General features: G+C 51.9%; 1 protein-coding gene across 4 annotated transcripts in view; it reads right to left on the bottom strand.

The window, feature by feature from the left end:
- CUX1 (cut like homeobox 1) overlaps positions 1-15,956 on the bottom strand; it is a 371,970-nt gene that overhangs the window by 95,011 nt on the left and 261,003 nt on the right. For all 4 annotated transcript variants that reach the window (XM_040456057.1, XM_040456056.1, XM_040456058.1 and 1 more), the window contains one exon: positions 13,664-13,712. In XM_040456057.1, the coding sequence (XP_040311991.1) occupies positions 13,664-13,712 (49 nt within the window). The remainder of the gene's footprint in view (positions 1-13,663; positions 13,713-15,956) is intronic.

Below are 15,956 nucleotides of genomic sequence, written 5' to 3'. Positions count from 1 at the left end.
CACAACGGCAGGCAGTCCTGGGCGTGCGGGCCGGGAGATAGCGCGCCGCTTCTTTCCACCGGCCTCACGTCGCGCCGACAGAAGAGATGAACGAGGAGAGCCCGGCCGAGCAGGGCTATTCTGTGTGTTTTCCGATTTTGCGGCGCGACAGCACGTGTCAACTAACTGCTGAAAGAACTGAAGGGAATCGGGGAGTGAGCCCGATCAATGGAGCTGGCGGAGGGAGGGGCGGACGGGTCCGGCAGCCTGGAGCGGTTCTCCGACGCACGATCGTTCTGCGAAATCTATCTCTGCGCGCAGACAAATTCGGGTATTTCTAACGGCAACAGAAATTGGTGCTGATGGCCGCCTGCCTTGCTTCTCCGGGGGCGCCCGGAGCCTCACCCCATCCAATTCACATGGCGCCTGGCCAGGCCCCGCTGAGCTCATGCAGCCGCCGCCCACGCTCCGCTCCAAACAGAATCCCGGACGGCCTGTCGGGAGAGGCGACAACGTGACCGGCGTGGCGACGATAGCAGGGGTGATTTCTGGTTCACTTTCTGCAGAGAGTCTCCTCTTCAGTGAGGAAGAGTTCCAGATGCGCCCCTCCGAGTTTTTCCAATAATCGTGTCGTTCCTACTGAAAAGTTTTCCCTTCCTTTTCTGGTAGGCAGAACCCTGGGGCATAAAAATCTCCACAACTCTGCCAGGAATGGGGTGTTCTTTGACAAGTTTCTAGTATCTCTGACTAGGAAAACTATTCCTTAGCCGAGTGGAGAAGCTGTTCCGGGAGCAGCCAGTGAGGCCGCACCACCACCCTGCCCCGCCTGGGAGTGTTCTGGAACCAGCAGAGCTCAGGCAGGCCCGGGCGACGGGTTCACGGCAAGGCTCTCATACGGGCATTTAGCTGCCCCCCGCCCCCCAAGCTGGGCAGCTCATGGAACAAGGGATCTGGCTGTTGAGGATTTTCTCCTCGGCTTGTGGAGTTTCTCCAGAGCTTCTGCACCTCGTTCTGTTTCCGAGTTCGTGTGCAGAGTCACTCTGTGGCCTGTCCATGCTGGTCACGGCCTTTTCTCACTTGGCTTGACTTGGTTACTTCAGGGCAGCGTTTTGACGATTTGGAATTTTTAGGATTTGTTTAGGATGTACGCCCCGAGGACATCAAAAACAACACAACACAAAACAGTTGAGGTGGCTTGTGCAGCTAAACAGGCACAAAGCAGACTAAAAAAAAAAAAAAAAAAAAGAGCAGCTGAAGGACGGAGTGGGAGCAGCCGGGCGGAATTAGCTCCTGCAGTTGGAAATTCGGGCCCATGGCCGGCGCTGAGGCAGAAAAGAAGGGGCGCTGGGCTGGGTCAGTGCCGCGCGATCACCTGTGTGCAGGGCCTCCGTCTTCCCGGGGACGGCGATCCAACCGGATGAAGGGTTTCTAAGAACCGGCATCAGCCGTGGCAGGCGGGAGGCGGTGGTGTTTTCTGACCCGGAACCCCAGACACGGAGCCGCGGCTGCCACGAGACCCCTGACTCCTTGTGTCCGGTGACGGGCTCCCTCGCTCCAACCCGCCAGGCTCAGGCAGAGCTGCAGGGGCGAGGCCGCGGTTCTGGCTGACAGATCACCCGGGGGTGACCGAGGGGCCGCCCCGTGACCAGAACGGCGCCTCGCCAAGCCTGAGCTGCTCCCCTGAGACGCTTCCTTTGCTGGCTGTTGCTTACTTTCGGTACTTCCCTGGGAGGGGAGAGTAAACACCGAGAGCACAGGGGACAGCGAGGGAGGAGGTCACATGAATGAATGGGGACACGGCCCGCATCTGCCGGTAACCTGGATACAAACACAGAAGCAGCCGCCTCACGGGCTCTCACAGGCCAACGGAGGACCCAAGAGGTAACGTGAGCCAAGGGCCTAACAGTGCCCACCTTGTGGGGACAGGGGTCTAATCAAACAGGAAAGATGACCAGACACTGTAGGCGGTCTTCAGCAGTCACTTGGAAGGCGGGAGGTGGCTTGAAGCACTTTGTTTCAAGAATTCTTCTGTCAGTCACGATACCAGAAAGAAGTGACAATACCCACGCGTGTGACACTGGCTGGCCCAAGTCACGGCTCTGTGTCTTGGGAAGGGCAGCCTGAACCGCGTGTCCGGGGTATCTCCTCATCCTAAAGGAAGGCCTAAGGGGAGCCCCCCCCCCCCCCCGCCCCCCCCCAGCTCCTCAAGGGCTCCTGAAGGGCCCCAGGAAGGGCAGTATAAGAAAGCTTTTCCCTAAGCTCCGCCCCTGAAGTCGGACACATCAGAATGTGAATATACGATGCTGACAGCTATTTCCAGATCTTCAAGTCTGAAAAATTTGATTCATAAAATGTGGAGGAGAGGCATGGCGGGGTGGGACAGAGAGAGCGGGCGAGGGCAGAGCCCCGGGTGGCTGCGGCTGGTGGGGCCAGCGAAGGCTCATGGGAAGGGCTGGCGAGGCCAGACGCAACCTGGTGTGGGATGCAGGCTCCAGGCCCACGTAAAGGCGGCTCTGGTTGGGCGTTCTCTAGGGAGGCGTGTCTTCTCCTCCCAGTACCATGGTTGAGACAAGCCGGAATCCAATCCGTTTCCCAGTTTAGCCATTTCAGGTGTAGCCTTTGGGGGTCCCTGGTTTTCAACAGTGGTGGTGGGGGTGGGTGTCGGATCCAGTGTTCTTCCATCTTGGTCCCGGTCTTTGTGTCTTGTCCCCCTCTGTATGTGTTTCCATGAAAACCCAGGCTCCGGCCCACCAGAGATGAGCAAGTCTCTCCAGTGACTGAGCAGCCACACGAGCCGGCAATGGACTGAGCCTCCAGGTAGACCCACGGCTTCCCAGAGGTGGGCCCTGGATCGGAACAGGGGTCTGTTAGCAGGCAGCCCTCCTTGAATTACTTTGCTAAGGCTGCTGGAACGAATTACTACAAATTCAGTTGATTTTAGCAACACAAATTTATTATCTTTGTTCGGAGTCTGCACTGGGGCTCACTGGGCTAAGATCAAGGTGTGGGCAGGACTGGGTTGCCGAGGCTCTGGGGGAGAATCTGTTTTCCTACCACTCCTTGCTTCTGGAGGCCACCCAGACTCCTTGGCGGTGGCCCCTTCCTCCATCTTCAAAGCCAGCCTATCACCCTGACGTGGACCCTTCTGCCTCCGGGGACCCTGTGATTATACCGGGTGCACTCGCACACACCTGGGTCATCTCCCCACCTCAAGGTCAGCTGTTAACAGCCTTAACCCGCCCCCCCCCCCCTTTGCCAGGTACACTAATATATTCACAAGTTGTGGGGTTTGGGAAGCGGCATCTTTTGGGGCCATTTTTCTGGCCACCATGCTCAAGGGCAAATAACCCCACATTTGGACAATTTCAAGGAGAAGCCAAGCCCTCCTGGGGGATGACCTCTCGGCCTGCTCCCCACAAGGCCCTGTACTCTGGAGGGAGGGGATAAAAGAGAGGCGGAGGCTGGCAAGGCCAACAAGTGAGCCTTCCTATGGGACGGACTCCATTGCTTTGCAAAGTGCACACCAACCAAAGTCATCCTTCTGGGCAATACCCACACGCGACTCTGGAGAACAGCCAGAACCCCAGAGGTGACCCTGCTTCAGTGGTTCTGCAGAAGGGAAGTCAGAAAGGTCCTCTATACACCAGACAGGAGACACTTCTTGCCATGTGCCCCAAGGTGGCCCTGTGCTGGTGACTGGAGTCCCTCTGTAGACCTACCTAACTCTAAGACTCCTGTATTAGGATGAGTTAGAAATGGGCTACAGACGGCGACACCAGGGAACCTGTCAACCTCAAGAAAACTTCAATGCGGCGAGGTAACACTGTTAAACATCACACAGCTCCCAACCCAGCGGCCTATCCCTTGTAGATATTAGTTTTGCTCCAAAAGACCCAAAGGCTTAGCTAAAATCGTCATAACAATTCTGAGGATAAGCATACTACCTCCTGGCACACCCACTTATTTTAAGTCTAGGAACTATAGTCTCAGAAACTTTAAATACCTGCAAAAATGGCAGAATCTTAGTAAAAACGACCTAGAATGACAAGGGCCATTATGAGGAACGATCTAGTTAGATAAGATCATTTAAGAAGTGCACTTGAAAGTCAGGGCCCCCAAATCAAACAAACAGAATAGGATACCAACTGAATTGGTGAGCAGAAGCCTCCGAAATGCTTCCAAATTCCAAAGTGGCTTCACCGAGAGGTTCACTGCAAGAGGCTAGTTAATCACGGAACACAGGTTTATCCACTCTTGGCTTCCTTTTACGGAGGAACCAAAGGTATTTGGGTCTACCGGTAAAACACGTTTTGTGCTACACTGAAAAATTTATGCGAAAGTATGCTTCTAGAAATTATACGTTGCATTTACAAATCTGCTGAGCCACAGAATGCTGATGTAAAAGTTCCCAATAACTTACTTCTTCATTGCCACTAGAAATGAAAAGTTTCTAAGGGTTAAAAATTCTAGGGGCGCCTGGGTGGCGCAGTCGGTTGAGCGTCCGACTTCAGCCAGGTCACGATCTCGCGGTCCGTGAGTTCGAGCCCCGCGTCGGGCTCTGGGCTGATGGCTCGGAGCCTGGAGCCTGTTTCCGATTCTGTGTCTCCCTCTCTCTCTGCCCCTCCCCTGTTCATGCTCTGTCTCTCTCTGTCCCAAAAATAAATAAACGTTGAAAAAAAAATTTTTTTTAAATTCTAACATATGTAATTAAGCTACTAGAAATAATAAAGGAAACATCTCCATAGGTAAAGAAAGTAAGAGGTGTGTTTTTACTCAAAGAAGGTATGAGGAAAGGAAAGGCTTTGTGTTGAGGGAAAAGAAAGAAATTTTGGCTTAAAGTGAAGCTGTTTATTTCACAATGGGAAGGAGGGAAAACGTATGGCAAAATCTGAATGTAAAAGAGAATGTTGTAGATTTGTGGAAAATAAGTCTTTGGAAAGAGATTGTCATGGCTGGTCAAGCCAGCTATGATTAGAATAAATTTAATAAAGTTACATGGCTTTTAACATCAAAAGTAATACGGTGCAAAATTACAATTTGGTTTTCTCTCTTTTAAAAGGACAATGTTTGGGGTGCATGGGTGGCGGTTAAGTCGCTTAAGTGTCTGACTCTTGATTTCGGCTCAGGTCATGATCTCATGATTTGTGAGATTGAGCCTCATGTTGGGCTCTGTGCTGACAGCGTGGAGCTTGCTTGGGATTCTCTCTCTCCCTCTCTCTCAAAAAAGATAAACTTAAAAATATTAAAAAAATAAAAAAAGGACAAAGTTTTCTTGAACTATTGGTTGCTCTTTTTTTAATTCTTATTGTTTTTAACGTTTTTATTTACTTTTGAGAGACAGCATGAGTAGGGGAGGGGCAGAGAGAGAGAGAGAGGGAGACACAGAATCGAAAGCAGGCTCCAGGCTCTGAGCTGTCAGTCCAGACCCCGATGTGGGGCTTGAACACGAACTGTGAGATCATGACCTGAGCTGCAGTTGGACGCTTTACCCACTGAGCCACCCAGGAGCCCCTGGTTGCTCTTGATAAGATATTGTAAAAGGCTCTTCCTTACCTTTTAAGTTATCTGCCCGGAAAACAAAGATTTTGTGTCTTGTCAAAAATAATTTCCTGGGTCTTTATTATTAGGTCTTTGATTCCTTAAGAAAGCTGAGTCTTCTCTATTAAAAGAGCTAAGGTTTTACTTATTTATTTATGTGTTTATTTATGTATTTATGTATGTATTTATTTATTTTTATTTTTAAACAACTATTTAACTTCCTGTATTTGCCTTCAAGGTCTTCAGTCGTTACTGTGGTTAAATAGATGAGTAAATATTGTGTCACTGTGACCTATGATCCTACTTGACCAAGTGTTTTAAAATCTTTTGATTTTTTAAATAAACTTCTAAGAATCAAATGCTAAATGAACCCTTTAAAAAAATGCTTTTTAATGTTTGTTTATTTTTGATAGAGAAACTGAGTGCAAGGGAGGAGGAGCAGAGAGAGAGTGAAACACAGAATCCAAAGCAGGCTCCAGGCTCTGGGCTGTCAGCCCAGAGCCCGATGCAGGATGCAAACTCACAAGCCACAAGATCGTGACCTGAGCCAAAGTCAGATGCTTAACCGACTGAACCACCCCGGGGCCCCTAAATGAACTCTTTTTAACTTTCAACTAACTTTGAGATTTTTCAGAGAGGCCCTTGGACATCTCAACAGATTTGTTCTCTCACCTTACAAAAAGGGAGATGTTAGGGGCGCCTGGGTGGCGCAGTCGGTTAAGCGTCCGACTTCAGCCAGGTCACGATCTCGCGGTCCGTGAGTTCGAGCCCCGCGTCAGGCTCTGGGCTGATGGCTCAGAGCCTGGAGCCTGTTTCCGATTCTGTGTCTCCCTCTCTCTCTGCCCCTCCCCCGTTCATGCTCTGTCTCTCTCTGTCCCAAAAATAAATAAACGTTGAAAAAAAAAATTAAAAACAAAAACAAAAACAAAAAGGTAGATGTTAAACTACCTTGGCTTATTTGGTATGTTAAATCACAAAGGAAGTGTTGTCAAAATATAATACTAAACCTTCTTTATTTGTATAGGTATGTAAGAGTTGCAGAAATTGCATGACATTCCTAGAAATCTGTTTGTTCTGGTATTATGTCATGATTCCAGTTATTATCTTAAAACGTCATACATCACGGAAATAACTACAATTCCTTATCAAGTGAACTCTCAGCCGATCTTTAACAATGGACACTTTTAAGTCTCTGTCATTTACAGAAAATTACTGTCTTACTCAGATGCTTTTGCAAACGTTTTCCTACAAAAGTGTTTTGTCTTCACGGGGCTTTATGCAAAGAACTTTGACAAGTCCAGATTTCAGATAAGTTCAAGGTCATAAAACTGAACTGGGTAAGAATTTTCAGAACTAATGAGGAAAAAAAAAGAAAAACCGAATTCAAGCAGAATGAGGATTAATAACAAGGAAATGGACCAGCTGAGGAGGATGACTGTAATTTTTATGACTTCCTGTTTGAAACACTGATGTTTCGTTTTTCCAGATAGAAGGAAACTTTTCTCACACAGCAATTTGGTAAAGTATACCTTTGTAAACAAAGATGAAACATTTACTTTTTCTCCTGAGCTGATCCCTCTGGAACTCAGAAACTTTAAAGTTTTCTTTTCATGGCAATATAATTAGTTATTTGCATAAGTTCAATGAGAACGTGTTATCCTTGTAACAGGACACAACTGGAAATATTGGCTGTATTACCAAGGCTTTGACTCACTTGTCGTATTTGAGAGAGACAGGCCTAGACTCAGATATGACCAGACAGCTTCAAGGAACGGAGGCTGACTGTATGGGCCCAATAAATAAAGCCCCTTAAAAAAAAAAAAAAAAAAAAAGTCAACCTGGTACTTTGCTTACATGGTTCTAGCTTTGAAACCATGGAGAAGCTTACGTGGTCGGTCACTGTTCTCGCTGCACTTAACCAGGACGAACTGAATGTAAAATTCCTTTTGCTGGGATTATCTGTAGTGCAAAAAGAATAGGGGTAATCGCAGAGAGAAAAATGATGCTTGCACCTTTGTAGGTATCAGATTCTAATCCTGTTAATTGTCTTTGAGGTTTTGTGATAGACCTGAAAACTGGACTGGATCCTGAATACTTCTTGTTTCCTCAAGTGTCCGACCCTGACTCTTGAAACTAACGTTTCTAATTTTCTCCTACCCTTCTGATTTGGAATCATTAGGAACAAAGACTGCCCCTGAGGGAGACCTGGAAGCGACTAGGCCAGGTCCTCCTGTCTGGATGGCAGCCAGGGTCTAGGGACCTGAAGCTTCCCTACACATCTCACAGCTAAAGAAGGTGCCCCCTGGTAGCTGGTCTTGTAGGATCACTGGAGATCCTCTGCATCAAATGACTGGGGAGAGAAGCAGTGGACATCTGTGTAGACTGCTTCTGCCCAAGATGCTGGATGGAGACCTCAGACTTTAACTGAATGTGAAACTCTTTCTTCTTCCTTTTCATTCCTGGATCTGGCATTCGTCTGGGGAGACAGCACCATCATCCCTATCTCCTAGGCCATTACTGGGTTGGGGGCGGCGGGTAAACCTTTGCCTTTCAGGCTGCTGGCTTTGTTATAAAAAAAAAAAACTCCTACCTGGCCATTAACGGCGTCACCTTAGTGGGAATGCTTTGTGCCCCGGCAGGACTGATCTCTGTCTGGGGGTGGTTACCATTCTCCCTGGGCCCGCGAAGGCCTGGCCGGCTGGCACATAACTGGGCAGAGCCTCTTAGGGTTATCGAACGTGCCCCTAACTGTCTACAGACCGAGACACCTCATCGGTCAGCCCCTGAATTTAGAGTTGGGAAGGACCCGTTGGGAGGTCTCTGTGAGTCAGGACCTGCTTCCTTCGGCTGGGGCCTACTACCTGGTTAGCAGTAAATTCAAATGATGCTGTGACCAGGAACCTCTCCTTACTCATGAAAGTACCGGGCACTCTGCTGCTTAAGCAACAACTGCTCAGCAAAGATCCTTAGGCTCTCTGGCCAAGGTTGTTCTGATAAGAGAATAGGCCTTGATCATGTTCTGGCTGAATGAGGGGTCTGTGCTGGGGTCAACATCGCTTATGCACCTGGATGAACACTTCAGGGAAAGCAGAAACTCATTTACATAAAACCACAGTGGAGCAAGCCGCCAGGCTTAGACAAGCAACTCTTTCAACAGGATCTCTCTTTGACTTCCTTGATTTTGAGTAGTTTGGGTCTTGGGGACCACAGCTCCAAAGTGCATTCCAGACACTGGGAATTCTCCTGCTTCTAATAATCATAGTAACTTCCTGGTGCGCTGTCTTCCCTCAAAAGTTTTAAACGCATGTTCGAAACCACTACCCGCCAAGCAAATGATCTCGCAAAGACTGGAATGAATGTCAGGAAAGGAACGAAGAGAATGACCCACTAAGAAACCGTGAGCCTGAGGTCGTGACTCTGTGACCACCATAGGAATTCTGCAAAAACCACCATGACCTGGGAATGTCGCACAGATCAAAGCTGCGAGAATGACAGAGTGGTGGCTCAAAATGGCACTGACGCCTTAAATTTCGATCGCATCTCTCAGGATGAGGGTCTGATCGAAAGGGGGGAGTTTTGCTGGAGCACCTGGATGGCTCAGCTGGTTAAGCATCTGACTCCCCATTTCTGCTCAAGTCATGATCTCACGGTTCGTGAGTTTGAGCCCTGCATCCGTCTCACTGCTGACAGTGCAGTCTGCTTGGGATTCTCTCTCTCTCTGCCCCTCCCCCCGCACTCTTTCAAAACAAGCAAACATTAAAAAAAAAAAAAAGGGAGGAACTGTTAAAAAAGAGACAACAGGCCGCAAATGGAGTCCCTTGTGCCAAGCCCCAAGTCAGCAAACCAAGACTGAAGACCTTAACCTAGCTGCAGTGTCAGCCTCTCCTGGGAATGTGACCTTTAACCCGTCAATCTGGAATTTCCTGGTCAGTGCTAGTGAGGTCATCTGCCCATGGACAGGCCCCTCCCGGCCCCTGCAGGAAGGTGACCTTGCCTGAAGCAATCCACTCTTTCCTTGTCCTTCCTTTTTCTGCCTAGGAAAGCCTTCCATTTGGCACAGCTCCTCAGAGCTCCTTTCTGCCTGCTAGATGGGGTGCCGCCTGATTCATGAATCCTCGGGTAGAAAGTCGGTAGGACTGAGTAAAAAGCCAGAAAGGTCTTTAAAATGTCCTCAGTGAATGCGTTTTTCCAGCAGTGTTCTCTCAGGTGTGTGAATTACTACCCTCATTCTATAGATGGGGAAACACACTGGGAGCCTGGGGGTTCGTTCAAGGCTGCAGTGGGGGCGGTCTGGGACTCCAGCCCAGGTGTTCCCCGCTGAACACAGAAACCCTGGTGGAAGAAAGTGCCACGCCTTTCTTGTGGCTCTGTGCAATCTTCTCCACCCTTGACTCTTCGCCTCGGTGGAGATGAACCGGGCTTCCCAACTAGACTTTGAGGGGCGGCCCTCGCGGCGGGGCAGTCTCCTCCAGAAGGACCAGGTGGGTTAGCGGGAAGAGGGCCACTCACCGAAAGGATGTCCTCGCCGTCCCCCCCTGGGACTCTGTGCGGCCGGCCGCTCGCACCAGAGCCATTCGGAAGGGCTCCCAGGTGAAGGCGCAGCTGGCCAAGTGACAGAACGGCGGAGGCTCCAGACGGTTTGACACGGTCGCGAAGCACAGAGTTGTGGCTTCTTGTTCACCACGAGGTCTCGAAAGTTCTGGACCCTCACTGCCCCCTATTAAGGCGGAGCACTAGTGCAAGTGCCTTGGAGTTTAACAAACAGGTGTAAGCGGGACCTGGGGCCGGCCGGCCGCCGACAGCTCTTCGGCTTTTCCACGATAGAAACACGAGCGCTTCAGCGATAAAACAGCGTCAGGTCTCGGTAGAACATTTTGACTATAAACCTGGTGCAAAAATAATGTTATATGCCAATGAACTAGGAAATTGCTCCTCCTGGGGATCTCCCTTGATGGGAAAGGCGGCCGAACCAGATGTCTGGCTGCGCCTGCACGGGCGCGTGGCTCCGGCGGCCCCTCCTCCAGCCCCGCCGCCTCCTCTCCGCTGGGACCACCTCAGCTCAGGCCCGAGTCATCGCGGCCCGGATGTATCACGACAGCTGCTCACGGCTCTCCTGGCTTCCGTTCTCTCTGCTCCCATCCGTTCTCTGATGTTTCGCCAGGGTGATCCTTCTAGAACGTAAGTCCGACGCCTCGCTCCCGGTGATTCTCCGCCGTTCTCCGACAGAGCCCCTCCCCCGAACCTGGATCTAGACCCCCCCCCGGGGGTCCACTCTCCCACCCAGCACTCCCTCATTCTAGCCTTATGGAATGGCCTGGAACCCGCAGAGCTCGCCGCGCCCTTCGGTGCCACCTGTAACACTGTCTTCCTCGTGGCCACCTGGGGAATTTTTCTCCTTGTCAAGCCGTCGAGCGCGATCCCTCCTCCTGTTCCTCTGTGTCTGCTCCCGCACGTCACACCCTCAGTGAGGGCTGGCTCGCATCTGCCTTCACAGCTCTGGTGGCAGGCAGCTCCGGGCACCTCTGGAGAGCCAGGACTGAGAGAGGGCTTCTCTACGTTGGAGTGGGTTCCCTCCGAGGGAGCCTCCGAGCTTGGCCGTGGCCATGCGTTCCAGGCACACTTTTCCTCACAGTGTGGTTTCCAGGATATATGGGAATTCCCTGGGCATGGCCGGACTGCTGGAGACCGATGCAGAGACCCTACCCTCCTTCATTCTAGAAACTCTATCTCTATTAATACAGCCTCTCGGCAGCCACGTCATCAGGCTACAGCTCACCCTTAGTTGTCGCTCAGAACTCCCCTATACTTCTCCCGTGCCCACCACGCTGGTATTTCCCTCGCGCAGGACTTTGTAATTCTCCCGTCAAATCAGTGCTACTTTGGCAACTGTGGAAGCTGACGTTTATCTATGGACCTACTTTTTCCTTGGGCGTTTTAACCTCTAACCTTCAAAACACTCGTGCAGAGAACCACCAGTCCTTGTTCCCTCCCCTTCTTTCTCACGTTATAAAAAAAGGTTTAAACATTAAACATTTTAATGGTGGTAAAATACAAATAAAATACACCATCGTAACCAATCTTTAAGCGTATGCTTCAGCAGTGTTAACGACTTTCACGTTGTCGTGTGACCAATCCCCACAAGCTTTTCATCTCGCATCTTAGTTTGCAGAACTCATCTTGCTTTTTTCCTTTTCTTTTTTTAAAGAGATATAAGCAGTTCAGAGACTTGCCCGAGGCTACATGGCCAGCAAATACCAGACTCCCGGACCTGAACCAAGTGTCACTCTGGAGTTGCCCCGTATCTCCACAGTCCTGCCTCGTGTCTCCCGGGACTGAGATCCCTCCAGGTGGCCCTCGGCACTTTCAAGTGCACCGACCCCGCCAAACTTCTTCAGTTCCTGGGGGCTGCCTCGGAGACGGTACGAGACAGCCAGGCTCGATACCCCTAGGACGAGGCTCTCTGTTTAACAAACTGGAGCCTACCCTAAAGTGCCATCGAAAGGACAGGCACGCCCAAGATGGGCCCGGGAACAAATCTGAGATGTGCAAATGGCAACTGTCTCCCGGAGAAGGTCAACTCTCTCCAGCAACTACTCCCGTGTTAAGGTCGCTGCAAAGTTGAGCCGTGCTGTGTAAAAGCAAAGGGGCCAAAGCAAATTCGTTCAGCAAATAAAGGTAAACAAATGCTCAAGCGCCTTCGTGAGGTGAAGCAGAAACAGTGCCTCACAGCAAGGAGTTGTGGGGGCGGGTGTGTCGGGAGCTGGGACGGTCTGCAGGAAAGGCCAAGTGAACGCCGGTCCCGCGTCCCTGGCTCTGGGTGTGGCGGTGAGGAGCACGGGCCCTACCCCTGGCTCTGTGCCTGAGCAGCCGTGACCTCAGTTTCCTTGTCTGTAAGATGGGAGTCGTAACAGCACTGACCCCGGCGGGCTGCCGTGAGGGTTCAGCGACTCCGTTCATGTGAAGTGCTCAGAACAGAGCCAGGCACAGAAGTTACTACTAGGATCAGGAGAACTAACGCACGAAGATTCTAGCTCGGGTGACTCATTCCGTGCCTCTCTATTGCATGCCTTCTATGGCCCAGGCCCAGGATCCTCAGCGGTGAGTCTGAGTGCGCAACGCCGAACCTGCACAGTTTCCTTCCAGAATAAAGGGCATCCACAAACCCCCGGATCGCTCCCATGCATGAACGGACTTCCGTATTCCAGTCAGATTCCGGGGTGTTTTTACTGGACAGGATGGACAAGGACACGCTTTCCTGAGCACGTGCCAAGCTGCGGGCCAGCAGTGCCAGCCGCCAGGAGGCCGCTGGCCTGTGGAACTCTCGCGAGGTGGAATGCGGGGACCGCAGATCCGGGGAGGGTTTTCATCCTATGGGGGGCTGCACCTGCCCAGGCCACCCGAGGCAAACCGCTAAGCAAACCGCTAAGCTCTCCTGTGCTCTCAGGGTGGCTACCCCGCTGTGAACTGAGTGGGGAGAGGCCGCAGCCTGTGGCCTCCTGGGGCTGAGATCCATCCCAGCTCTGGGCGCGTCTCCTCGCTCATAAAGGAAATAAACAGGAGAGCCCTTCTCTCCAAAGCAGCAGCATCATTTGTGAATGTGGAATGTTTTACTGCTCTGTGGAGTCCCCGGGGGGAAGTCAGGGGTTCTGCAGGGTGGCCCAAGTCTTTCCAGGCAGCTGAGGGTTTAGAGCCCCCCCCGTACTGTGTGGTGTTCCTTTCCCGACACGGTGCTAGGTACTTTCCCCAAAGCATCTGTGACGACTTAAATACCAGGCGGGAGGGGGCTGTGCATCCAAAGGCAGAGGTAGAGACCTCTTTACGGTGCGAGTCACTGCGACAAAGTCTGGGGCATGACGGCCGCCACGGGAGCCGAGACGGATGTTTGAGGGATTGGTTAAGAAAAAGGACCAGCAGCGGCCACCCTGAAGTGGATTCTCAGCACGGAGTCTGGGGCGCTGGGACCCCACCAAACACTTTGCCCAGGAAAGCACTTCTCAGGGCATCAGAAGAAGCGTCGACATGGACAGTTGTTATGTAAAAAAATACAAGAGTAACTGGCCTGCTAACTCAGAGAGAAATGTCTTACAAGATGACAGAAATGGCTATGCTGTGGTGACTTTAAGTCCGAGGCCGTGACGCATCCTACCTGGTTTGCTCTTTCAAGGTCCGTCATGATCATTTCAATTTCGTCGGCCCTGGAAAGGTGAGAGAGAGAGAGAGAGAGACTGCTGTTAGTTGGCAAGGGGCGGGCTCAGGGTGACCACGGCTCCCAGCTGGGCACAATGACCCGCCGTCACACAGGCCAGAGTCCCTGGCGCTGGGGAAGCGAGGGGTTGTGTGGACCTGCCCATCGGGAGGAGGTGTGCTTGAGTTGTGGGGAAGGCCGCCCTGTTCGTGGGTGGGGGTGGGGCTCCCAATCTCGTCGGGGAGACAGAGCCAGGAAAAGATAGGTTAAGATGTGTCCTTCCAGGAGAAAAGGGAACCCTCGTTGGGGTTCAGGGCCCGCTCCGGCGGGGGACCGCTGACTCCACACTCCATGTGGGCCGGAACCCTCTGTCGCCTACCGGCCCCAGTCTCCTGCTCCGTGCTCTACACCAGGTCCTGCCATGAGGCTGTGCCCACCACCTGCCCTGGCCCACCCACCGGCCCGGGGCCCCGCGTTCCGACGGCAAACGCCACTCGTGGGCCCGCAGTGAGCCTGTGCTGTCTCCCTAGCTTGCCCTCTGCTCCTGGGACCCTCATCTGCTTCTGCCCCCACCCCCAGCACTTCCCAACCCCTCCTAGCTGCTCCATCTCAGGGGAGTGGCAGGGCTTTGAGTTTACAGGTTAGAGGTGAGGTCCCCACGCACTGGGAGCGGGGTCTCCTTCACTCTCATCCCTGGAGCTTCACAGGGCTTGGCCTCAGGCCTGGCTACTCCCTGGGGCAGCTCAGGGCACCTGTAACGGGCCCAGCTCCAAGAGGGTTCTTCTGTCCCTGAAGCCTGCCCGTCTGGCCCTAACCACCCACCCCCAATACGAGGAGTTAGCCAAACTGTACTCAGGCCCTGGTTTTTGCTGTTTGCTGCATCTGGGCTCCCTCTGGCCCGGAGGCTTTTCCAGACTGCAGTGGAAGGAACACTGATTTCAGGCAACTGTATCAGCGCCTAGCCGCCTGAATGGGGTAACCGATGCCTTGTGATCGGGTTCAACGCTCTTTATAAACCTGTTTGAAATAGTATCCTGCTTTCAGATCGGTCTGAAAAAAAAAAAGTCCTAAGCAACTCATAAAATGGGTTAGAGACACAAAGCTATTTTTAGGGTGGCTCTGTGAAGAAGACAGTGTCTCGGGGCCCCTGCAGCCAAGTGCTGGGTACGAGGGGGCGGGCCGGGGTGGCTTAAATTACGAAACATCTCAGCGCATCATCTCAACTGGAAACCGCCGAGACCTCAAGGAAAAATGGCAGGGCCATAGAAAAGAGAGTCTGCTGACTACAGAGGGTAAAGAAACCAATGTAAGTGTTGAGGGTCTTAAACATAACTGCCTGACAGTCAGTACTGACAGGTGCCATCCTGACCACCTGCCGATGATGTGCAAAGTTCACTGGGTTCAAGATGAAATAGCGAACTTTTCCCAAGGCAAATCCCAACTTTTTTTAAAACCCTTTTTTTAATGTTTATTTTTGAGAGAGAGAGAGAGAGAGAGCGCGCGCGCGTCAGAGAGAGCATGAGCAGGGGGAGGGGCAGAGAGAGAGAGGGAGACACAGAATCGGAAGCAGGCTCCAGGCTCTGAGCTGTCAGCACAGAGCCCGACGAGGAGCTTGAACTCACAAATCATGACCTGAGCCCAAGTTGGACGTTTAAGTGACTGAGCCACCCAGGCGCCCCAGGCAAATCCCAACTTTTAAACACAGGTTGGAACTTAAATCAGACGGTTATTCATCACGTACTTAGGAAATTCAGGTATACACGGCAGATCTCCCCGGCTATGGGCATGGCGCATTCATTCCCTTGCTCCTTCTGCAACCATTTCCCGACAGCTGGGGACTATAGGACGGGCACACGTGGACACGGCTCCTGCATACTTTGTGGGTGCTGCACATGCATGGGAGAAGAACGGACACGCGTGGCCGCTGGGTACCCAGACCAGCTATGCTGGCGACCACGCCTCACTTCTCCCTTGGACAGATCAGGTTGGGGAATGGCCTGGGTGGAGGAAGCCCAGGTCCTGAGCCCGTGCCGCTGAGGGTTTTCCCCAAATTCTCCTGCTGGGTCTCCCATGCACCCACATCTCCTTCCGTGTCTCCACGTCCCACAACCTTTGCTTTGCACCTGCCGTCTCTCGAGCCCTTCCTGCTGCCTTCCGGTCGGTTCTTTGGTCTGACCCAAGTGTGGCGGCACCCACCCTGGAACATTTCTCATTTGCTCCTTAGTTTGCTTATTCTGTTCTTCATACTCGGCGT

The sequence above is a fragment of the Herpailurus yagouaroundi genome, unplaced genomic scaffold (assembly GCF_014898765.1).
Source record: "Herpailurus yagouaroundi ecotype Mexico unplaced genomic scaffold, PumYag 216, whole genome shotgun sequence".
NCBI lineage: Eukaryota > Metazoa > Chordata > Mammalia > Carnivora > Felidae > Herpailurus > Herpailurus yagouaroundi.
Note: the sequence above shows the minus strand (reverse complement) of the source record. Positions and strands in the feature narration are given on the sequence as shown.